The following is a 25,983-nucleotide window of genomic DNA, read 5'->3' as shown; positions in this document are numbered from 1 at the left end:
GTTGTGTTTCTGTTAACAGTTGTGCGTCTACCAGGAACACACTGCGGCAATAGATTCTCTCTCATACGTCACTGAGATTACTGTATCGCACTTTCTCGAAGTGATTGAGTAACGAAGCTCAAACTACGATTCGATGTTTCGTTAATCCCCGTTCAAATTTTATGATCTTTCCAGCAAGGTCATCATGCCACGACGACATTCATTTGCATATCTGCAGTGCGTCGAGTTTGTGATTATGCATTTCTGTCCGTAGGCACTGGAGTTTGCAGAGACTTCCAGATTGCAATATGTAGGCTAATATCGGGCTTAATTACGCATGATTGAAAGACTGGCTTCGCTCTGATTTACTGAGGGGAATACATACTTTTAAAAATTGAATTCTACTACTCAATAAAATAAACAACTTTGAACATACACGTTCGAAGAATATAATATACTCGTATGTACAATCTTAGAAAAAAAATGATCTGCTGTTTATGCTAATTCCCCATCGGAAGACTTCAGTTGATTTCATGAGAAGTTAGGTTAGACGAAAAAGAATTTCGTACGCAAAACTCCGCTCTGTTTTCCCAATGTTTTATTTCTTTGTTGATTTCTTTCTTTTTATAAATCAAGCATTAAAATAATTTATAACAAAGATATGTATATTCCAGTGGTAAATTATGTGCAAAATAAACATACATACATACATACATACATACATACATACATACATACATACATACATACATACATACATACATACATACATACATACATACATACATACATGTAGTATTACTCTGTAATGGAGCATGTTGCTCAATAAAAAAAATAGAAAACAATACATACATACATACGTTACATACGTACATACATACATACATACATACATACATACATACATACATACATACATACATACACAGTCGTCCTGGGTGACACAGGCGGTATAGCGCTGGCCTTCTGTGCCCGAGGTTGCGGGCTCGATCCTGCCTCAGGTCGATGGCATTTAAGTGTGCTTAAATGCAACAGGCTCAAGTCACTAGATTTAGTGGCATGTAAGAGAACTCCTGGATCAAATTCCGGCACACCGACGACGCTGATATAACCTCGGCAGTTGCGAGCGTCGTTAAATAAACCATAATTTTACATACATACATACACCAGTAAACATAGAAATTAACAGAATCATGCATTCAAAAATATTCGTCCATATTATACATACATAATATATAATATTCATACATAGATTCTGAGCAAGATCAAGGATTTGATTCCATGCAGATTATCTGAAATTATTAGTGTTCAAAGCGATTCGACCGGGAATTTCTCTGTCGCCTAGGTTTCCTTTGCCATCCCCACTCTATAGGTCCTGCTCGCAGTACCTTTTTTTCTTCGAGTTCCAATAAGTGTAACATTTAAATGTATGAGAGTTGAAGTGCTTCGTACAGCATAATAGTAAGTCAGACATTTGTTGTATTCACCGTAAAGTGTAGAAATAGTACGTAACCCTCTCTGTGTTAATTTTACAATTATATATATATATATATATATATATATATATATATATATATATATATATATATATATTGAGAGAGAGAGAGAGCGAGAGAGATATTGTATATTAAGTTGTATCATAACATTTGCTTTTTTTAATGTTACTTTATGTTAACTGAAAATAATTGTTTGAAAATATATCATTTTACTTTAAATTAAAAATTATATTGTACCCATCCATATATAGTTATATAGGTATAGGCCTATAACCCTACGGTGGCTGAGTGGTCAGACCTCCAGTTTGTCACGCAGGCGACCCAGGTTGAAAAATTCATATTGACACTTGTGGCAGACAAGTTCGCACTTGGGAGTTTTTCTCGATGTTCTCCCGTTTTTCCCCATATTAGGCATCTACATCATTCCGTCACCATTTCCCCATTTCGTCATCATTCCATAGCATTCCCCGATCGCCGGCTGGAAATGCACGGATGGGCTGGCGTAAGGACGAGTGGGGTTGCCTGCTCGAAACCTGGGTACGCAGCGAACTTTAGTGTAGTCGGCCGGTGTGGGTTTGGAATGCGCTTAGCTTGAGGATTAGCGCAATAGCAGTGCTGGGTCATAGTGCCCCCCCCCTTACGTCAATTTAATTCCATTCGATAGGTCTGTAAACAAATATGGTAGAAAACATTTAAATATGTCTGATAAATTATAGAAGAGAAGTCTTATTTATGGAAATGTACAAAATCTGTAACTCGTCTTCCGTATTATGCCTCGTACAAATATTTGACTTTAGGTTACATTGAGTCTGCCTATCCCACTTTTGTAGGCTATAGACAGAGCTGATTTTACAATTGGGCCTACTTAGCCTACACCGATACACAACATTGACACTTTTTTTTTGCTTCTGACTTCCATATCGGTAGTTTATGCACGAACATGTAGTAAACATAACTATCACAGCACTTAGTGTCACCACTTGATGTCTATGATTGCTATATCAGTACTATTATCTCTTTAATTTTTATTTGTTAATTCTATTATTTAACAAAGCTGATAAACTGCTAGGTTCTTTAGAGTTGCTGGCATTGGTGATGGCGAGATGGTATTGTATTTGACGAGATGACCAGAGGATTATTTGAAGTGTTCAGAACCATAATGGGCCAAGCGCCATTTACTAAAACCGTAGAAAACAAGGGTTAAAATGAAGTTATCATCATAATTCAATGGAAACATATAGCAAGTAATATAAAGTATGCACTTTGAAACTAAATGATATGTCAATCTTCATTAAATTATGGTATTCACTTAACTTTAACCTTTGCTTTCTCTGTTTTTAATAAATGGCGCTTGGCCCACTATGGCTCTGAACCCTTCATTTATCTGACATGTATGATTTCAAGCCGAACATTTCCAAGTCAGATACTCAGAACTATATCTTATTATTGAGTTGATGCAAACTCTCGTAGCATTGTTTCCTGTGACAAAATGTTTCTTAGAGAGAAATATAAAACAGAAATTAATCAGTAATGTATTTCCTTACATTATTTACGACTCTGTCTCAACGCTGGGATAGTTTTTCTATTCCGCGTCTAAAGAAATCTGCTGGTTTGGGGTTAAGGAAGTCGTAAAACCAAGTTTGTGAAGCATTTTCATTATCAAAGAAATTACCTTGAAGATATTCGATGGAGAAAAGCAAAGGTGTAAATTTGAGGGCGCAAGATAGGATAAATATGGGGAATGTGGAATCACCTTCTAACTAACTTCTGGATAGATGCTATCGTCATATTGGCGGAATGAGAGAGTACATTATCGTGTTGCAGCAATATTTGATGTAGTATTCCCGGCCGTTTTTCTTCAATTGCGGCCACAAGGCATCTGAATTGTTGGCAGTAAATATCAGCAGGTATAGTTGCATTCCTGGGAAGCAATTGATAATTCAGAGTACACGTCTTCTTTATCACACCAGACGCATAACATCATCTTCTGTGGATGGACACTAACTTTTGTACAGAGTGTTGTGTGTTGAAGCGACAGAACCATTTTCTTGCAGTGCTTTCTCCGATGGCATTCTCGTACATGTCACAAATGTTTCGAGCCGCCTCCTCTATTTTTGCTTCTCTGTTGAACTCAAAGAGAAGAATATATCGGAAGTGTTCTTTTTTCACTTCATAGTCCATTTTCTTTAGCAAGGAAATAGCACCAACTTTCTCCAAATCCACAAAATTCAAGGCGTATTTACAAGCACAACTCTCCAAATAACAAATGACAAACGATAAACAGTCCCCTAACAACCCAGTGTTGTTATGACGAACAAAAACGCTATGAACTTATGCAGCAACTTAATATATGCCGGTGTGTTTTATACGCGACATTTTACTATGAAGGGCATTATGTAACGACGCTTTACAAATTTAAATTTTAAATTATGATTTATTTAACGACGCTCGCAACTGCAGAGGTTATATCAGCGTCGCCGGTGTGCCAGAATTTTGTCCCGCAGGAGTTCTTTTACATGTCAATAGACTTACTGACATGAGCCTGTCGCATTTAAACACACTTAAATGCCATCGACCTGGGCCGAGATCGAACCCGCAACCTCGAGTACAGAAGGCCAGCGCTATATCGACCACACTACGCAGGCGCTTTACAAGGATGTGCTGGAACTTATACAACTGCATTTCGAGCAGTGGAAGAGTAAAAGTAGAGATGGCTATTGCAGTTAAATGAACTTGCGGAGATGTTCTCCATTCGTGTCACTCTCTCCCTCATGTCGAGAGTTATGACCAAAGCTCGGAACTTGGGGACTTGTGTCTTTGCACGTGACTAAGCGACCGGACTTCAATGTCAACAAACTCCCGCTTCCAGCACGGAGGTACTGTCAAGTCTGCTACAAAAGTTGTTTCTGGCTGCAACAACATATTGATAATATTATGGTAGGTTGAAACACGTAATTTCATAGCATATATATAATAAAAATAAACATGAGAAATATATCAAATTTACTGTTCTGCTGTGTACATTTTATTACAGTGTATGACTACCTACATTCGAAGATTTTTCGGTAGCAGACTTAAAATACTGAATGTTTTCACTGTTACTGTTTCCTGTTCGATTTTCAGCAGTTGCTAGCTGATCTCGTATCTGAGAAAGATAAGTATTTCCTCAATTTTTCTCGAAAATAATTTTCAATTTGTGTGTCACTAGTAGGGCAAGCCCCTCTACGTCTCGATCCATGGCTATGAACAGATTTTTCTCCAATTTGAGGGACTGCAATGTCTTTCAATGAATTCCGTTTGCAGCCTCTAGTTTGTGTGTGGCACAACTTACAAAATATAAACTCTCCATTCGAAAAAACATTATGTATCGCCTCCGAATTCTCCACGAAATTCTGTATCAAAAAAAAAAAAATGTATTTTCAAACTTCTATAATACCCATTCGAATAACACGTATTTTCTAATTCTTCAAACAGACCGTTTACCTTTAATTCTCTGAATGTCATTGGCTTCGACATAACAGTTTCTTCGTCCGCCTTCCTGTCATTAGTTGTGGCCACTTTCTTAGTACACACGACTGTCCCTGAGCACTTGCAGCGTGAGCTTTGTGTACGTTGTACCTGTAACCTTACTCATGCACACGACACAAGTCCCGAAGTTCCGAGCTCTGGTTATGACGGTACCGCGATGTAATCAGTCACTGGATGTAGGTCTCTGGCATTCAAGCGCCCCTATCTAACGTAAGAGATCAGGGTCACAGTGGGGAAGAACCTGGCTTGCGAAGGTTCCAAATTCCTTCTATCTCTCAAGCCACTTTGGGAAGAGTACTGGCAAGCGAGTCATGAGCCATGTTTGCGGCATCCTTTGCAACGTATAATTTCCACAAGGGTGAAGTTATCAACTTATCAGTATAGATTGAAAAAAGTAGTATAACTATAGCTTAAGCTTCAGGAAATATATGTTGTGCGCTATCTTCGGTGGTCGATTGCGTATCATTAAGTTCGATTAATGGCAACCGTGGAGATTTTTTAAAGACAATACATATCGTTTACATTACTTTATTTGGAAGAGACGTGAACATGCCAACCATGTGTTGTCTGAACTTGGTGGTGTTGGTTACCACAACAAAGATATCCCTGAAATATTTTACTATTTCCGCAACCAACACCACCAAGGCCAGACAATACATGGTTGCCATGTTCACGTCTCTTCCAAATAAAGTCATGCAAACGATATGTATTGTATATACCTGTATATATATATATATATATATATATATATATATATATATATATATAACAAACCGCCAGCGTGGCTCAGTCGGTTAAGGCGCTTCCCTGCCGGTCTGAAGTTGCGCTCGGGCGCGGGTTCAATCCGCGCTTGGGCTGATTACCTGGTTGGGTTTTTTCCGAGGTTTTCCCCAACCTTAAGATGAATGCCAGGTAATCTATGGCAAATCCTCGGCCTCATCTCGCCAAATATCATCTCGCTATCACCAATCTCTTCAACGCTAAATAACCTCGTATTTGATGCAGCGTCGTTAAATAATCAATTAAAATATATATATATATATATAACAATGTTAGATATCTTCGTCATACTCATCGGGGTTCATATATTCCTACTTTCAAGTATCCCATGTCAGAACTAAGATTACGGATTTGTTGAAACTGCGAAATTATTGCTGTTCCTATTTGACTGAAGCTTTCTGTTTCTAGTGTCGGCTGATCAAACTGATTAAATTATAAATTCCAGTGATTCCAGAAACGGCCTCCATACAGTGCGTTATTAATTTCATCCGACTTGTACATTTTCCAGGAAAAGTTTGTCTCCGAATTTATCCGATTCACCCAAACTATGGAGTGCCACAAAGCTGAACTTTAGGACCTCTTCCTATGGGTCATTTCATTTAAACCTTGATATAATCATTAAAATTATAAAGTTAGCTATTCTGTAATATTCCAAGTTTTTAAATTTAAAGAATGAATAAAATTAAGTATCTTGAATTTATAATTTCGGTGTTTGTCTGAACTGTGTTGTGCAACTCACTATTATTTGTTTTGAAGGCAGTCGTTGTTTTTTGTTTAGACTAATATTAGATGGAATTACATGTTCTTCATACAGGTTCTTTAGTTTTTATGTTAAATATATTAATCATCATGCCTTAGCATGGCTAATAGTCGCTAATGTCCCAATCACCACACAAAACATTAATAATAAAATTTTTCATACATTTGGAGTTACTAGTACAGGTACATATAGGCTATCACTTTATATTTATTATTCGGGTGAGAAGCTTTTGTCATCCAGTTTGCTCTTAAAAAAAAAAATTATAAAACAGTTTTATTACCGGTTGTTCTGTATGGTTGTCAAACTTGGTATTTTACTTTGAGAGAGGAACAGAGGCTTAGGGTGTTTGAGAATAAGGTGCTTAGGGAAATATTTGAGGCCAAGAGGGATCAAGTTGCAGGAGAATGGAGAAAGTTACACAACATAGAACTGCACGCTTTGTAATATTCACCTGACATAATTAAGAACATTAAATCCATACGTTTGAGATGGGTAGGGCATGTAGTACGTATGGGTGAATCCAGAAATGCATATAGTGTTAGTTGGAAGACTTGAGGCGAAAAGACCTTTGGGGAGGCCGAGATGTAAATGGGAGAATAATATTAAAATGAATTTGTGGAAGGTGGAATATAATAATAGGGATTGGATTAATCTTGCTCAAGATAGGGACCGATGACTGGCTTATGTGAGGACGGCAATGAACCTCCGGGTTCTTTAAAAGCCTTGTAAGTAAGTATATCACTTTATATAATTATGTACGCATAAATCAATTAAAAATTAAACTGTCACAACTTTCACAAAGCGGTAACAACCGTCACATACTCGTACAGTAAAAGAAATACACAGACTATCTATATATTAGCCCTTATTTGTTTCTATCTAATATATCAAGGAAAAAATAAGTTTAATTTAGACACTTATTAATTATTATGTTTAGACAATTAATTAATTTAGTCCCATCATCTGCTATAATAGAAAGAACAAGAATCTAATTTTACAAATACAAATAATTACTCTTGAACCTATAACGTTTTACCCATAGTCTACTTGGCAGTTTATGCTGTATTTATTTTATTAACTAGCTAGCTAGCTAGTGAATACAAATTAAAATTATAAAACAAAAAAATTGATATTACTTATCCAAAACTTCATTGAAATCTTGTCTTAAAAATATTGTTCTTTTACAGATCTTGAACTACTACTGTAAATCCCGTAGAAATACATTTGAACAAATTTGAACATATAGTTGTATTATTAAAATATGTTATTTAGCGAATTATAGTACAAATGTCACAACCGTCATAATAGAAGACCCTTATATCTTTCGTACAAAATAAATATTGATGAATGCCAATATCTTCCACGTGACATAGATGCAATCGCAAAATAGCCCCAAGTGAATGACATGACATTAACGTATTTTAAAATTAATCTGAAAATTTGCGAAACAGAGGAAGACGCGCTCGGACTTGCGGTTGAGAAATAAGACATCAAATCGAGGCAACAATATATTTTCATTTTTGAAATATTATTTGTCATATAACTTAGCAAAATTAGGCTATATTGTACTGGTATTGTATGTTCTACAAGATCTCTTCAGAATTAAGCCAAAAATCATTCAATCTGAGTTTCATTTCAGAGAATGAAGTAGTTCATCTCCCTGTCAGAGATACTGAAGTTGTGTTTCGTTTATCTGTATGCGGCAAAAAAGCGTCATGCTGTTACTTGCTAAAATTTGTTATTGGTTCAAAATTTTCACCATGAGGGCGGGATGGATCTTGAAGACAGGCTAAATAAGAATATTCTCGACGTAAGTTCGTTATAATTAGTCAAGAGAGCCGCTTCACTTTTACTGTACAGCACGGATTTTCTGGCTCGGGAGGATGAATCTTCGCGAGGCTAGAGGCAAGCACGTCGTTACAATAAGAGAAGCAGTTAACGGTGAAAACCGGATCGTGGAGGAATCGGGTCGCAGTCGGGTCCCACTGGTCAACTAACACGTTTCCTGAGCCGGTGTTGTCAACTTATGTGAATTTATTGATACTCTTGTCTGACTGGAAGTGAAATCTTTCGCTTTTACGTTCATTTTTTTTTTTTTTTTTTTTTTTTTTTTGCATGATATGACCAGCAGAATCTTTCTCTATAACTTCGGATTTGACCGATTTTCCGAAATGATACCACAATAAATTTGCAGTGAAACTTTTCAAGATGCAGAAATTCAGTGTTCTTGTTATGAAAGATAATTGTAACATAGGCTCTAACTCGATGGCTAGATTTTCGGTTTTGCAGGGTGTGATTTCTTGGTTCACTTGGATACACTTCTACATCACATAACAAATTAGAGATGTACACGATCTGGAAATCACTCCCATTCTTAAAAAAGAAAGTAGATATTACGAAGTTGATAACTGCTCTCTGATTACACGTTATACTCTTTTCCACAGCGTATCAGTTCCTATTAGTATCCTGCATTTCAAGCGCTATGTTCGGTTCAAGTTTGTCGAGCGTGACAAGAACTGAAGTCTGCTTTGAAGAAGCGGATCTATACAGCTCGCTCGAATTTGCCCCTTCAAGCTCGCTGGCTTCTCCTATCCTCCCCTCCCAACCCTTCATGCTTTTAGCTTCGTATGGATTTTAGAACAAATCTTGTGAAGTTTTATTTAGATGTAATTTTTATTACAAAATTATCATTAAATATCCACAGAAATATACGTACATATAAGTAAATTACATTTTGTTTTAAAAATATATAATAGTTTTCACTATACCAAATACCGACAGAAAATAGATATAATTACATTACTCGGATAATATTGAAATAAATCACAGTTGCTCAGTAACAATAGATGTGTGACTTTACGGATGATGAAAGTATGGACGTGGGCAAATTATTAACTAAATTAATTACATATGCAAGAAAGCTGTATATATCGGTAGAAATAATGGACAAAAATGTATTTTGCACAGAAATAATGAACAGAAAATTGAGTCTGGAGGTTACTAATATTTTGTGAACATTCCCTTATTCTTTATTAACACGTTGATTTTGTCAGGGATGCTGGAAACCAAAGTTTGACACTTTCTTTGAATATCAACATCATTTAGCCAGATATCAGACAGTACTTAAATGAGTCCATGTTTTGTTGTAAGCCTCTTTTTGTTTCAATTTCGTTCATGTCCGGTCTTCTTGCAGACCATCGGAGATCATACTGTTGAATATCTTCTACAGTATATAATTAAAACTAACTAACACAGCCAGATAAATATACTTAACCATTGGAAAAATATACCTGAAGATGTTAACAATCATATTTACAACAATAGAGACTATGAATTATACAGATAGTTGGTATGACAAATTATATTATGTTTCCAAGAAAAACGTTTTAGTCTAATAATTTGTCCACGTCTGTATTTTAACATGAACATATAAGTTGTAAGTACATAAAAATAAATAAATGATTTCATTTTCATACTACACATCATTATAACTTATTGAACCTGTTAATAAATAAAATATATGATTTCATTTTCATAGTATACATAATTCCTTGTAGCTTGCAAAATTCAACCTGAGAATAAATACAATTATTTCATTTTCACATTACACATAACAAACTTAAAAAAAAATCTTTTCTTACTATACATAATTACAACTTCTACTATCCACTCTGTTAATAAATGAAATAAATAATTTACAACCTGCTAAATATGTTTTTTTTTCATAATATTATAGTCTACATAATTAATTAACAACATACCATCCAACCTGTTAAATAAAATAAATTAGTTAATTTTCATACTATACATTATTGTCGTACACGATAGACAATGCGTTTTTAGTAGGTTATTTACGACGCTTTATTAACATCTTTGGTTATTTAGCGTCTGAATGAGATGAAGGTGATAATGCCGGTTAAATGAGTCTGGGGTCCAGCACCAAAAGTTACCCAGCATTTGCTCAAATTGAGTTGAGGGAAAACCCTAGAAAAAACCTCAACCAGATAACTTGCCCCGACCGGGATTCGAACCCTGGCCACCTGGTTTCGCGGCCAGACGCGCTAACCGTTACTCCACAGGTGTGGACTAGTTTTGTGAATGTTTATTAATATTAATAATAAGGAAAATTACCTATATTCATTACTGTCCGTAACTTCGCAATATATGTGCCTGACATCCTTGTGCAGCTAAAACATAAGAGCGCAGGAAGAGAAGGAACTATGGAGAAGGGCACCGAACATATGTAGGGAAAGGGAAAGATTGAACAAATGCAAAGGGAGTTTCGGTTGTGTAGAGACTCGGGAAACTTGAACTGAACATAAGGCCTCTGACCGATTTTCAACAGACTCGGTTATTTTAGTTTACATGCTTCATTTTCACGCTGCTGGATGCCTAAGGAGTAGAGCGAAGTCCGTAGTATCTTGATATCCCCTCTCATGTTGGAACATTGCACGACACTAGTTCCTATACCATAATGCGTATGTTGGTCCACTTACGAGATTATTTTCTTCAACTATAACCGAGGAAAATACATAAGTGAATTAATTCATTATACACCCAAATAACATAAATTTTCATTTTCGGAATCGATTTATATATAATTTAAAAAATAAACACATCTAGCTTCGTTATACTGACCACATTACACTGTTTAAGTATAATATAGATATATAATTAATTTTACACAAATTTATATGCAATAGCTGTACATGATTATATTACAATCAGTTCTGACAATCTATTTCAGTTATTTTGAAAATCGGGACTTAAAATTGATACCAATATTTAAATATACAAAATGAGCGGATTATCTGTGGAACGTGAGCACGACAAAAGTTCACGGGCAGCGGAGCGTATGTTTCCCACCTGCCGGCAAAAAGATTTCGCGGTTCAATACTATAATGACGGATAATTAACACTGCTTGTAAGTTGTACGTGTCATAACATCAAACTATTAGGAACTATTCCTTCCTCGCTTTGAAAATAAACAGCATATGTTGTAATAAACGTAAGAAGGAGAAATTTATGATATTATTATCCGCAATGTTCGGAAGTAATCCGTGTAAGACATGACTTAAATTAGATTAAAGTCCACTAATTTCGGATATAGTGATGACGATAGCTATTATTGCTTGGGTAAGTCGTATCAGAGACATATTTAATCTCATTGCTTCCATTCACAATCTCTTTAAGTACCGTAGTTTCCCCTAACTATGATCTACATTTTTGACATTATTCTTTGTATATTCAGTACTATCCATACAGATTAAGTGAAATTTTGGCTTCGGACTCTTGTAAGTGTGTATTAAATAAATATTGACATATGTGTTTGAAATTATTTAATTACAAGTGTTAAAAAAATAATAAGCATTGGTACATAGTTGCATTCTGAATTGCCCAACTATGGTCCACTGATATATTCGTGCTTGAAAGCATGAATGGACTATAGCTGGAGCTGTAACTATTCGTAAATCAATATATTGAGTTTCTCATTTAAGGATAAAAACATAATCTAGCACGGAAATATTAAAGATAAATGAAAAGTACATGGATTCTTGTTATTAGTACACACTGCATAAACACACATAAACAAGTGAAATCTCAAAGTCATTTTCCTGCAGTAACGAACAACTACCGGCAAAAAACCGGGCCACTTAAAGTTTCTCTTTTTTATGAGGTGAGAATCAGAAAACCCATTACGAAATGAAGAAAACATTGCATCCCAGAAAAGAAACTCTTTTTCATGATCACTTGCATTATTATTTTCAACGCCAAACAATGGATATAATTAGAAGGGGTAAAAACTTACAAATTGTATAAATTTTCTTTCAAAGGTTCAACTGATTTTGTGGCTAACCAGATGTTACTAATAGCGGGTATTGCCTCCCCTTAACTGTATGACTCTTACCATTCGATCAGATTCTGGATGACAGTCTGGTCGATTTTATTCCATTCTTTCAGAGCTGCTGTAAGTTGCTGTAAGGAGATAGACGACTTCTAACTCGCTTACCTAGCATGCTCCACATATGTTCAATAGGGTTTATATCAGGACTTCTTGCTGGCCATGCTATCCTATTCAATCCAACCCTGTGAAGGGACTCATCCACGATTCTCGTAGCATGAGGGCGAGCATTGTCATGCGTTAACAGGAACTTTCACCAATAAGTGGGACATATGTTACCATATGTTACATTAGACCTTCTTCGATGTATCTTAGAGCAGTCAAAGCACCTCCGTTAATGAAAACAAGTTCTATGCGAGCTTCATACGAAATGACACCCCATATCATTACTGATCCACCTTGGAAACTGACACGTGAACTGAAGGTACATGAAGAAAAACGTTCTCCTTCTCTTCTTCACACTCTTTCACGTCCATCTGTAAACTAAATCTCGATTCATCTATGAAGAACACTCGTCGCCACTCCCCCAGGCTCCAATTAGCATTATTGTGAGCAAAACGTAATCGTTCAACATGATGTTACTGGAGCAATTCTGGGCCTTCAGCTGGTCTTCTGGAATTCAGCGCACATTCATCCAGACGTCTTCTTACAGTTCTCTTAACTCGTCTTATTTTCTGGAGTCTAGTCTCAACAGCTGTGGAATGGCAATCTCTTAGTGTGTTTAGGACAATAAAATGGTCGTCACGAGCCGAAGTTACTCGTTTTCTCCCTGAACCGGGTCTCCTGGAATAACCTCCTGTCTCTCTAAAGCGATGGTACACTCGTTGTACGGTCGATCGAGGAATCCCAAGAACTGCAGCACATAACGCTTACTATTCCCATCTTCTATCAATGCAACCACTTTTGCTGAATCGGTAGGACTTAGTGACATTTGTATACAATGAAGTATTCCAATACTGCCTTAAAAGAGCTTACCAGTCTGTAGACTTGTTCAGCTTAGCTTGAAATGAGTCCGAGAAGTTTAGATACAATATTGCAAGAAGAACAAATCTTCTTTTCAGATCATTGGCTATTACGTATTCAGTATTACATTGTTACGGATCACAAAATAAATGAATAACTAAATGAATCTCAGCACACCTACAATTATTTAAAAAATCTTGAAATTTTAAAAAATTTTAAAGAAAATGTATGTGGCCCGGATTTTTTTTTTTTTTTTTTGCCGGTGAGTGTATATTAACGAACAATAGTACGGTATCAAAATAAACTAACACAATCATATCAAAATATTATGCACATAAATTCACTGATAATGTTTATTTACCATACTGAGAACTACATTTAGTAGGCCTATTCCGATCCTTTGAATCTCCACTTCTCTTGTAATTCTGAAATTGAAAATAGATCTCTCTTTTTCGAGGCGCATTTGGGGTCTTCAATTTGTTTTATTATGTTTTCCTCTCTATAGAATAAAATATCTTGCATTTCTCGCCACCTCAGTAATTGCCGCTTCTTACCATACATAAAACAATAGCTCCATTGTTCTTCACTTCCAAAATTTCCCTGGCCACAATTCCTCCTCATAAGTAACTACCATATAACTATGTGCCTTTAGCATTAATTTAACAGATTTCGTCTTCTTTTCCACATCTGACTCACTGTCTCTAAATATGGAGAGAACACTGGAAACATCATAATCTGTATTCAATTCAATTTTATCGCTCTCATAGTCACTTACAGGGACGGTTGTTTTCTTCTACCCTGGAGTTTTCGTTTTACGGGACCATCATTCGTGCTAGTACCATTGATGCTGGAACAGCCTGCTTCTTTATTTACTGGACTATAATGTTAAATGGTGTTTTAGAATATAATGAGATACCGTATTTGCAGAAGTAAATAATCACATTGATCACATTTTATTAAAACAAATATTTCAAAATGAAATACAACTATGGTCCACGAAAAACTGTGGTACATAGTTGAGGACTGACTTGTAGCCTTGAGGTTAAACATTTTTCACGCAAACAACGCCAATCCATGTCTAAAAGTTTGTGTTATTGTCCATATCATTTGAAAACTCGCTCAGTCCGTAGACCAATGGATAAAAAATTAGCCTAGTCCTTTTATAAAACTGGACCTGACGCGTTTTGGGATCACGCTCTTCAATATTGTAAATAGAGGACGGGATATTTCAAAACTTCATGGGGATGAGCTAACTAGGTGAAACGTATGTACCAAGGAAAATAGAATGGAAGGAAGCGGCCAACAGACCCTCTCGCATTACTCGTGACGTCATCTGCCGTCAAGACTGCGCCTTGGATGAATTATAATAGGATGCGAAACTGCGGTCTGCACCATCTGACGGAAGGGGGTTCAAATAAGATTATCAGCGCCCGAACATCGTGGGTGGTGAACATTATAACTGCCATCACTGCAAGATTATAACTACGTGTTGGGTAGATTACCCAGAGTTCTCTATTTATCCGTTCGTTCGAGACGAATAGACGATGCTCGAAAAGACAAGATGGCAGCCAGAAACTTGCTAATGAGTGACATAAAGTGATACTAAGTATGTGTGTATAAGCAGTGTATGTTAAACAGTGATATTTATGGACGTTGTAAAAATAGTGTTGTTGAATGTATTGTAAAGTAATAGTAATATAATAAATTGAACTATCTAAGTAGATTTTGCAGATTTTTCCATTGCTCTATACACTAAATACCCAAAGAATGCAATCCCAATTATCTAACCTTTTGCTTTATTTTCTGTCTCTGTTTGGTTATATTTTAATTGAGTAGAGTAAAATATATAGTCTCTTTTATCTTCCTGTTGACTCTGGTAAGAATTTTCAGTGGAAGATGGTGTGAGAAATAAAAATGTAAATGTTTTATTTTAAATTGGGTTAGTTGAGAATATCGATGAGGGTGGGAGGAAAGGAATATTTTTTGCATAATTTAACATTTTCATCACCAGGTGCGCTGCTAAATGCATGGAGTAATTAGTTTTTGTTTTCGATACTTGGTGCACTGCTAGATGTAATAAGTTCTCCACCATCCAACAGATGGCAGCAAAATCAGTTTCCACATTAGCGCCTCTAGCATGTGTTACGGGAAAGTCAGTAAGTTTCGCAACCTATTATATATTTATCCATGACTGGCCTTTAACATGCCTCGTACTATGGAAAGCAATTCACCGAAAATATTTATGGCACTCATAAAAAGACCATTGTGATCCCTAACAATTTTTCAATTATTGTGGGCTCTTTAGACATTGTTAAAACACTTATATCTTTACAACGAGGATATGAAAATAATACAGAATGACTCTTTAAGAAGCTATGTTATTGTGCTCACGTTATATAGTTGACGATTCTCTTAATTTTCTTCGCTGTTTTATGGCTAGTTGTAGACGATTTACTTTTCTGCCCTTGTCGGCGTTTGTTGAGAGCTTTCATGATGATCGAGTTCTGGAGTATCATTCAATAACGAATGGATCTATAGGCCTAATAGAGATCTTGTCGTTCACTATATTAGCAAATGTTTGTGCTACGTTTTTTAACTTGTTTAATGTAGTCCCATGCTGCTCCTCAAATTTGTAAACCACACCCAACAGAAGGACGAATATTTATCCGTGAAACATACTGTAATCAATCATATTTCTTACTTTTTTTTTCTTCACTATAGAAGAGTTTGTTTGCAGTATACACATATAGATATTTCTTCTTCAATCGGTACGAAAGATAACCGGCTAACATATCAATCAATAATTTTTTTCATAATAATTTATTTTAAGACTTCGATTTAACTGCCACTGTTAAATCCGTTGTTAATCGGTACGTTTGTTTGTTGATGTTTGATAATTCAGTGTTTCTTAGTGAGTGCAAAAGGGATTAATTTATAGAATGAACAAACCAGATGTAAGGTTGTCATCTGACCTCGAGGGTCAGATGGAGGGGACGTGCCTTGGGAATCTAGATAAATCTTGAGGTAGCATTGTCAAAAGGTGCATTGGTCCTAGAGGCTACCCACTCAATGTGTTTAATAGCACAAGTTACTCAGCATATTTAAATATCAATGAAATTATTTAATTACTTATCTGGTTACAATAGTGAAACCTTGAAAATGGCCAAGCTACTTGATCAATATCCTTTTCTTACTCACTGAGCAACTAGAATAAATACTTGTACTTAATATTTCTGCAATCAAGAAGAAGACTTAGATTGTCACGAACTCTCGTATTCTTCATTGTTACTCCTGAGGACGCGACAGTAGAAATTTATCTCCATTTTACGGATCTTGATGTTTATCTTATTATCCTGTGATGTCTCCGCTGAGGTCTTGTATCGTGCTAGCCAAACGGTCAGAGAGGTCCAAAGACATCCTCCACTACCTACCCGTTTTGAATTTAAAACGCGTTATAAAGGAGGTTAAATAATAAGACAAAGAAGAAGAAGAAGAAGAAGAGAAAGATGAAAAGGAACACCGGTACGGTACCTTTTATACCAATACTTGCAGTAATATATTTCGTAAACGATTCACAGATCACACTATGTAGGCTATATTATACTGCCTCTAAGGACGTTGAAAAGGCAGCACAGTTAAATATTCACTATACATCTTGATTACACAAATTTTAAAACTATATCACTTGGGAAAAGGTATTGTATGTCAACACAGGAATCAAAAACAAAAGGCGTCAAGACCAGCAACAACCAGTTCTGATGATTGCCAATAGCAGGCCGAAACATGTTGACAAGGTAACAAAATTTAACACGTGAAAGACATATAATACGTTTTCCAAAGTAAATATTCACTGTAATACCTGAAGAATTCACAATTTTTTCGTAACTATTATTTGAGTCATCCTGCAGGAGCCGTATCATGAACTGATAGTAAATAAATTTATAATCTGTAATTTTATAGAGTCAGCAGGAAGAGAATTCCAGGCTACAGATACACTTTAAAAGTCAGTAGCACAAAGTAAATATTGAAAGTGAATCAGAAACAAGTTATGAACGGTATTAATTACGTCATTCTAATTGGATTGCTATAAATGAACAAAGTTTACTGTCACAGAATACATCAAGATCTCTAGCACAATCAGTTCTGTTAATCTGGCTTTTCGATAAAACAAATATAGTTGAATTTAACGACAGTAATTTTCCTAGTCAGAGAAATATTTCCTTTAGAAACGTTTAATTTTATATCGTTCTTATCGAACCGTTTATAGAGTATATATCGCTGAAGAGATTGGCGGTCAATAGTTATTTTTATTATTCGCTATATTTCTCGTCTCTCAGAATAACACAGTCAGAACTTATACTTGTTCAAATGTTACTTACGCCTATTTACTTACAAATGGCTTTTAAAGAACCCGCAGGTTCATTGCCGCCCTCACATAAGCCCGCTGTCGGTCCCTATCCTGTGCAAATTAATCTACTCTCTATCATCGTATCCCACCTCCCTGAAATCCATTTTAATATTATCCTCCCATCTACGTCTCGGCCTCCCCAAAGGTCTTTTTTCCCTCCAGTCTCCCAACTAACACTCTATATTTTATTTTACTAATGATTATTTTTTTTTTGGTCCGACAGAATATATCTCTTATGGTAACAATTAATATTAGAGGAAAAAATTCACTTCGGCGCCGGGGATCGAAAAACAAAGGGAAAAACACTGGAGGAGGGGAGTTCGATTCAGTGCTGTGGATTGGACTTCGGCGTAGCTCAATGGTGAGAGCGCTTGCTACGTACAACTAGGGACCCCGGTTCAATTCCCGGGCGCCGGAGCGAATTTTTCTCCTCTAATATTAATAACACTCTATATGCATTTCTGGATTAGCCCACACGTGCTACACGCCCTGCCCATCTCAAACTTCTGGATTTAATGTTCCTAATTACTCGTATGTGAGATGAAGAAAACAATGCGTGCAGTTCTGCGTTGTGTAACTTTCTCCATTCTCCTGTAACTTCATACCTCTTAGCCCCAAATATTTCCCTAAGAACATTATTCTCAAACACCCTTAATCTCTGTTCCTCTCTCAAAGTGAGAGTCAAAGTTTCACAACCATATAGAACAACCGGTAATATAACTGTTTTATAAATTCTAACTTTCAGATTTTTTGACAGCAGACTAGATGACAAAAGCTTCTCAATCGAATAATAACACGCATTTCCCATATTTATTCTGTGTTTAATTTCCTCCCGAGTGTCATTTATATTTGTTACTGTAGCTCCAAGATATCTGAATTTTTTTCACTTCTTCGAAGGATAAATCTCAAATTTTTATATCCTGTTGCACTTTATTAGAAAAATTAAATGAACAGGAAAGCTTAATAATAATAATAATAATAATAATAATAATAATAATAATAATAATAATAATAATAATAATAATAATAATAATAAAGCAGATAATAGCTATCTTTTATGAAAGAATGCGATCGTAGAAATACTTTTCGACTACAAATATGATCTCAAATTATAGATCCTAGACTTAATTTTTAGTAGGTCTTCCTGCATTGCTATAGTTCTTTTTAGTTTTTATATTACACTTATAGTGAAATCGTTTTGGAATCCACCCTTTAAATTGCAGTTCGCCTGCATTTCTGTAATATTTTGTTACTAGTTTCCTCTTATAAACTATCTGTTTAGAAATTAATTTAGATTTCCTCTTCTAATTAATTGTTTACTTATTATCGAGCATTCTGAACCATTTGGGAAACCAGAACAGCCAAAAATAAACCATACAACATGTCATGTATGTTTCCATGTAATGGCGATCTATTCAGATAAACTGGACATCTTGAAAGTAAAAAAAATCAATATAGCCCTAATATTATTAACCGGCCATTACAGACTAGTAACAAAAAAAATCAATGGAAAAAATTAGACGTGATATGCACAAGAAATTATAAAGATTAGATTACCGTATTTAATACTGAAGTACAAATTGCACAGGACACATGTGAAAACATTGCTAGATAATTTTAGTTGATTCCCGAAACGCGTAATTGGGCCCATTTTCTTGAAAGCTACATTAGGCCTATTATTATTATTATTATTATTATTATTATTATTATTATTATTATTATTATAATTTTTATCATACTGCCAAATATAAGCAAATTTAACAGTTGTTACTGTTAGAACCGCGGTATCAAGAAATTTAAATTTCGCAAATTAAGCTTTTAGGTATAACTCCCTGAAAAGTTGATTTGAATATTATTCAATTTAAATTTTGTATAGTTGACCTATTCTTTGTATGCTGTGGTAGGAAGAATGTACAAAACATTATTATTATTATTATTATTATTATTATTATTATTATTATTATTATTATTATCATCATCATCATCATCATCATCAATGAGCCAGCTGATCTATTGGCAAGAAAGGAACACAAATACAATTCAGCCAAAAACCTATTCCACGAGATGCAGTCAAAATTTGTATTCACAAAAAGTTATGGAAAAAATTGGAAAAAATAAATTAGCTGGAATTATTTAGTAACAAACTAAGAAAGGGTGGAGCAGCTAACTTTCGATTAATAATGAGTCGTGTCATGATTGTTTAGAATGTTTAGATGAACACCTGAATAGGACAGTCATACTTCCAAATGAGTACTCTATTTGCAACATTAGTGTAATAAATAATTCGGTACACTTTTCTAACGTGCTCAGGTTTAGATACAGACCGCAGAGACAAGGGGGGGGGGGCAATATTTGTAAATTGCATGGCATAACTGTAATTTTCATCCTCTTATCATCTTGTATTTTTTTTAATTTAAATTGTAATTAATTTGTTTTGAATTATGTATTTTATATTTTAATCAACTCTTGCATTTTTTGTGATTTGTTCTATTATACAGCTATTCTGTATTTTGCATTTTAATCAATTTGCATTTTCTCCATTTTAGGGTAAATGTAATGAGATGCCAGACATATATGCATCGAATTCCCATAAAAGCTTATGTAATAACAACAACAATATAATAATAATAATAATAATAATAATAATAATAATTATTATTATTATTATTATTGTTATGGTAATTCTGGAGACCGACCACTCCACGATTTTCCAACTATTTTTTTTTTCACAAACGACGATTATATGCTCTATTTTCGAAAGGTAATATAAAAAAAAACATTTCGGAAACATAATTTCGACTATAATCTAACATAACCTATCGCAACCTAAACTAATCTAATCTAACCCGACCTTAACTAACCCTAATTAACCCAAGCAAAACTAACCTAACCTAACCTAACCTAACCTTACTTAAACTAACCTAACCTAACCTAAAGTACTCCGATTGCCACCAAGCAGTAAACATCTTCTACCAACAAACATAACATTACGCTACCATCCTAAACTACGTAAAACTTAAAAAAAAATCTAAAACATTTAAAATCAACAATTTACGCAAAGAAAGATGAAAATTTAGTATAAAATACCGGTAATTATACATACTCAGAACTTCTGAAATCCAGGGAGAGGTTTTCCTCCAGAATTATTATTATTATTATTATTATTATTATTATTATTATTATTATTATTATTATTATTATTATTATTATTATTATTCAGTTATAGAAAATGTATAACAAATTACAATCGACATGAGCACCTAATAAAAGAGAATAGATTGCCGGTTTCGACTTTGAACTAACATCCAGAAGAAATGAAGTGTACCTTTTACAGAAATAGATGAATAATAATTTATTGTAATTGAGTCCAGAATGGGTTAGTAAGGCCATATCCCTAAAAGCTACATGATGAAGATGATTATGTTGCTGATGATGGAAACTACACAGACAAATTTGTTATCGTGTCCTTATAATATAACCTATATTTTGAGCATGATGTAATGTCGCGTAATGTCGATATATCGATAACATTTAATATGAAGCTGATGAATCTTGTTTATGTACTCACGTGCCCACATGACGATGCGGAGAAGGCTCACAGAGTGTCTGTCACGCCTCTGGTCTTCCTCCTCGCTTCTCTGCACAGAAATGAGATGCCCGCTTACTGGAAAGCCACGAGAGCGCGCCAGGAACTGAGGAAAACAATTACTTCGTCATTACCGCCATTCTGCGTAACAATACTAACGTCATTAAATATCACGTGACTTATTTCATCGGGCGTTAACCTTGAATTATGTTGTCAAGGTCAACAGGAATGTTGTAGTGTTTTGAAGCATCAGCTAAAGATTTTCGACAAGCATGTTCCGTGATTTCTAGGCTAAGCGAGTAAACCCAGTCGGTACTGCAGTAATCTGCAGTTCTGATTTGAATTGTTCTGTGTGGAAGGGGTGTAACGTCATGAGCGATGACGTGTGCAGTGGGAATGGCGTCACCAGTAAGAATTATGAATTTACGAGTGTCGTCATGTTCCTAAGTAATATACATGTTTGTTTACCGTTCTCGAAGTTCTAGCGATGGCCTTACTTGCCATATCGCACGTTCGCTGCCTTAAATCTGGCCGAGAGCGATGTGAATTCTTGGCATAACTTTCTTCAGAAGTGAGTAAAGCTTTATGTGCAGTTTCCTCGTTTTACAACACGTAAAAGAAATCTGTCTCTGAATAAGAAGAGTTTAAACAAAATTTACCAGCCATATATCTACTGTGTGAAAGTTAAATCTTCAGCCAGTCCAGGTTCGAGTCACGTTCAGGACTGGGATTGGAATTTTTAATTGAAAAATGCTTCGTGGTGCTTGTGGGGAACAATGTTGCAGTTGACGTTTTTCTCAAAGTTCTCGCGTTTCCTCCTATTAGACGTCTACACTTAGGGATGCCAAGGTCAGAGCACGTGAAAGACTCTACGTGCTACCAAGCGCTCACGGATTCCAATGAATCTATTCTGCAGGTAGTAGCGGTGAAAAAGAAGGGGTGAGCAAAATGATTTCTATTGGTCTACTGCTGCAAGATGAATTAAACTGCTCTTCAGTAATAGATAATGTGTTACGCTCATACAAGAAAACAAGAAATAAAGGCATGTTTTGCAGCATGTACCTCTCTAATAAATGCAATTAATGATAAAATAGTAGGATATAACAAATAATAAACATAGCTTCTCTTTAACTTAATTAGTTTACATAATGAGACCTATAATATTGTTATTAACTGTTACATAATCTTGTACTACTTATATGAGCATCATCACACTTGTCCACACCTGTGGAGTAACGGTCAGCGCGTCTGTCTGCGAAACCAGGTGGCCCGGGTTCGAATCCCGGTCGGGGCAAGTTACCTGGTTGAGGTTTTTTCCGGAGTTTTCCCTCCAACCAATACGAGCAAATGCTGGGTAACTTTCGGTGTTGGACCCCGGACTCATTTCACCTGCATTATCATCTTCATATCATTCAGACTTTAAATAACCTAGATGTTGATACAGCGTCGTAAAATAATCCAATAAAATAAAAAAAAATCATCACACTTCTAGAAACAAATTTAAATTCCTCACTTCTCGTGTAATTCAGAAGTGACTTTTCTGATTTTTTCCGACCCCAGCATTCTTATGCCCGGTGAAATGTTGTTTCCTGCAGCAAAGTAATTTCTAATTGAAGACCTGAATTGGCTAACATTCCAAGTCCATTGAAGTAAATTTTTCAGAACCGCAAAGAAACTATAAAGGCTTGCATTATGAATATTGAAATAAATATTTGTATGATCCACAAACACAGGGTTAAAGTTGGACTTAGGATATTCTTTTTTTATGGAATGATAGCAGGATATTCTTTTTTTTTATAGAATTATAGCCTATGTAAAACACAACTTATTAGGTAAAAACTCGAATTCGGTAAATTTTTGACTTGGAATGTTTGTCAATTCAGGCATTCAATTGTAACTGTGTTGGTATATTTTCTGGATTTGATGAATAAGGATCACAAAACAAATCCAACTTGGGCTGGAGTAGATCAATATCTTTAAATCGTCTATGGAACACTTCCCAGAGATTTTTTAATACATTGCATTATTTTACACTCTTGAACAGGAGGTCAATGACTGAAGGCGTTGGAATTATAAAAATTGTGCTGTGAGATCTGTGACATCCACAATGAAATCTTCATCTGAAAGCTTTTAACAATATCTGTCGACACAGATTAATTAATTCTTTCCTTGAGATCTCCAATTCAAAACGTTCAGATGCTCGAATATATCCTTGAGAAAGTTAAGTTCCTCGATCCACGTAGAGTCAACTAGTTCTGGACTGTCTCTATTTTTCCAGTATGGATTCTGATAAATATTCACGCAATTAAAAATACCTGGACAGAACATTTTCTTGGCTTAACCAAAGGATATAGTAATGGTAAGAATCATCCTCAAACTGATAATTTATGTACGAAAATGTGGACAATTTATAGACACAACTCGTAACTGACATGTAACGAGTCTACTCCATTAGCAGCACACACTTTTGTTTGTACTTTATTCTGTAAACATAAATACAATGTTGTGAGGAAGAAGCTCTACAATACATCTTCACATACATTTACTACTATTTAATGTCAATAAAAACAAACTAATTTGAATATTATATCATTCTGTAGATGAACTAATAATTTCAGGCGTTCGACGCTGCTTGTATTTGTAACTAAATAATTTCCACAAACCAACAAAGAGCATCACCTCATCTTTCACTTACATAAGAAGTCAAGAGTCTAGTCAGCCTGAAAACTTACTGAATGATTTCTTCGTCAATGTATAATGTACAATCCTTAACTTCACTAGTGACTTGTACCTGTGTGCCTTACGTGCTCTGATCAGCGCATACGGGCTGTGAGCACGTTTGCGCTCTCTTTGACATCATTGGGCTAATGATATTTTGACTTATCTGACACCCGACCCAAACCCCTCACTAATAGCCTACTTTCAAATTGTAACAAAGTTAAATGACTAGCGCATCTAACCATTAGAGATTCTGAGAAAGCATTAGTGCAAAAATATATAGAGTTGGGACACTCCGAACTACTGTGTTTTACAGACAAAAGATTGGAACTCAGTTTTATGTTTTTTTTTCTTATTTTTAAAAGTTGGGCCTACTATTCTTTTAAGCCAACTTCAGAAATTCAAGTATTTTCTATAGTTGTGAACAGAACATAACGACGTCAGTTACCAGCATCATGTGCTGTAGTGAGAATAAAAGGCGGCTCTCCAGGCGGTGCTTTTGAGAGAGGGACGTTAAGATTTTTCTCGAAATATGAAAGAAAATTCAATACTTTAGTCTGAAAAATAAAACGAATTTAATAAAAGAATTAAAAACTTAATAATTGCCTAGATATGTACAAAAATGTTACATACTTTACATAATATATAAAATATGTAGTCTAATATTACTATATATGTAAAAATATGTAAAATTAAAACTCAACTATAAATTTACTATATCAGAACCACAAATCGCCGACATTTGTCATTTTCATTCGTCTACAAGTAAAGGAATACAACATGTAATTACATAAGAATGCGGGCCCTAGTTATGACCGGCCAAGCTATCTAAACACAGCAGTACGCGTATTACCGTATGTTCATACACCGTGACGAGACTTAACCAAAAAACTAATAATTATAACTCGTTTTGACCACGGATGATCAGGTTACCAACGGATGCGTATGTGCGTAAGATGATCCATGAGTAGGCCTACCATTCAGAAATAGGTAATCCGGGTTGATTTTGTAAAAATAACAAAGTAAATAATCCTGAATCTTGGCTATTTGTGTACTGTGGGGCTAATACTATAGAATTGAGATCACGTGACGGAGCTAACAATTCAACGTTTAATGCCGTGTTGCAGAGATGAGAACTTCCCGATCCGGAGCTGTGCTCGTGTGTAGGTTCGGTACCCGCTTGAGGTTTTCCCCAGATTTTCTCTAATTGTAAGGCGAATGTCAGGTAATCTCATGATGAGCGTTATCTCTCTATCATCAATTCCATGGACGCTAAGTAAGCTAGTCGTTAAACAACCGACTGAAATTATCATCCTTGTCTTTACATTCATTAGTGTTGAAAATTTTATGAACTAAAGCTCTTAAACATGCATGCAATATGCATTTAAAAATTTCGAAATGCGCATTTATATATTATGCACTAATAAATGTAGACCGAACGAACTTACGATAGAATTTGACGAAAAACAAAACATTTAGACATATACAGTAATAGGCTAGGAAATATTCAAATTATTGGGCAATAAGAATAACACAGTCACTTTAATTTCTAAGTTATTGCCTTATTGGCTATTGCTAATTTAATTAATAAGGGTGTAACTACGTCCATTACAACACAAGGTAAAATGGCAGATCAACTAACTCATTAATAATATCACAAGGGATATCAAAACAAACACATCAACTTCAGTCGCCCACAGAAGTCTGATCAAAAACACACACCTTAAAGTCCTAAATACTAAATAACTAGATAGAATGAAAATTGTCGCTTTCGGTTGACTTTTAGTATTTCCCAAATTAAATTAAGGCGTTCTGAATATTTTATTTCTTCCAGCAAACGCGCTGTCAGCTAAAGTAAAAAAT

At 35.2% G+C, this 25,983-nt stretch overlaps 1 protein-coding gene across 1 annotated transcript in view; it reads right to left on the bottom strand.

Moving 5' to 3' along the window:
• Positions 1-21,517, bottom strand: part of LOC138698182 (serpin B4-like) — a 124,315-nt gene extending 102,798 nt beyond the window's left edge. The window contains exon 1 of the mRNA XM_069823932.1: positions 21,385-21,517. Coding sequence (XP_069680033.1) covers positions 21,385-21,394 — 10 coding nt within the window. The 5' untranslated portion in view covers positions 21,395-21,517. The remainder of the gene's footprint in view (positions 1-21,384) is intronic.
• Positions 21,518-25,983: the final 4,466 nt, after the last annotated feature.

Source organism: Periplaneta americana, chromosome 4 (genome assembly GCF_040183065.1).
Source record: "Periplaneta americana isolate PAMFEO1 chromosome 4, P.americana_PAMFEO1_priV1, whole genome shotgun sequence".
NCBI classification, from domain to species: Eukaryota; Metazoa; Arthropoda; class Insecta; order Blattodea; family Blattidae; genus Periplaneta; species Periplaneta americana.
This window is presented reverse-complemented; position numbering and strand designations above follow the sequence as displayed.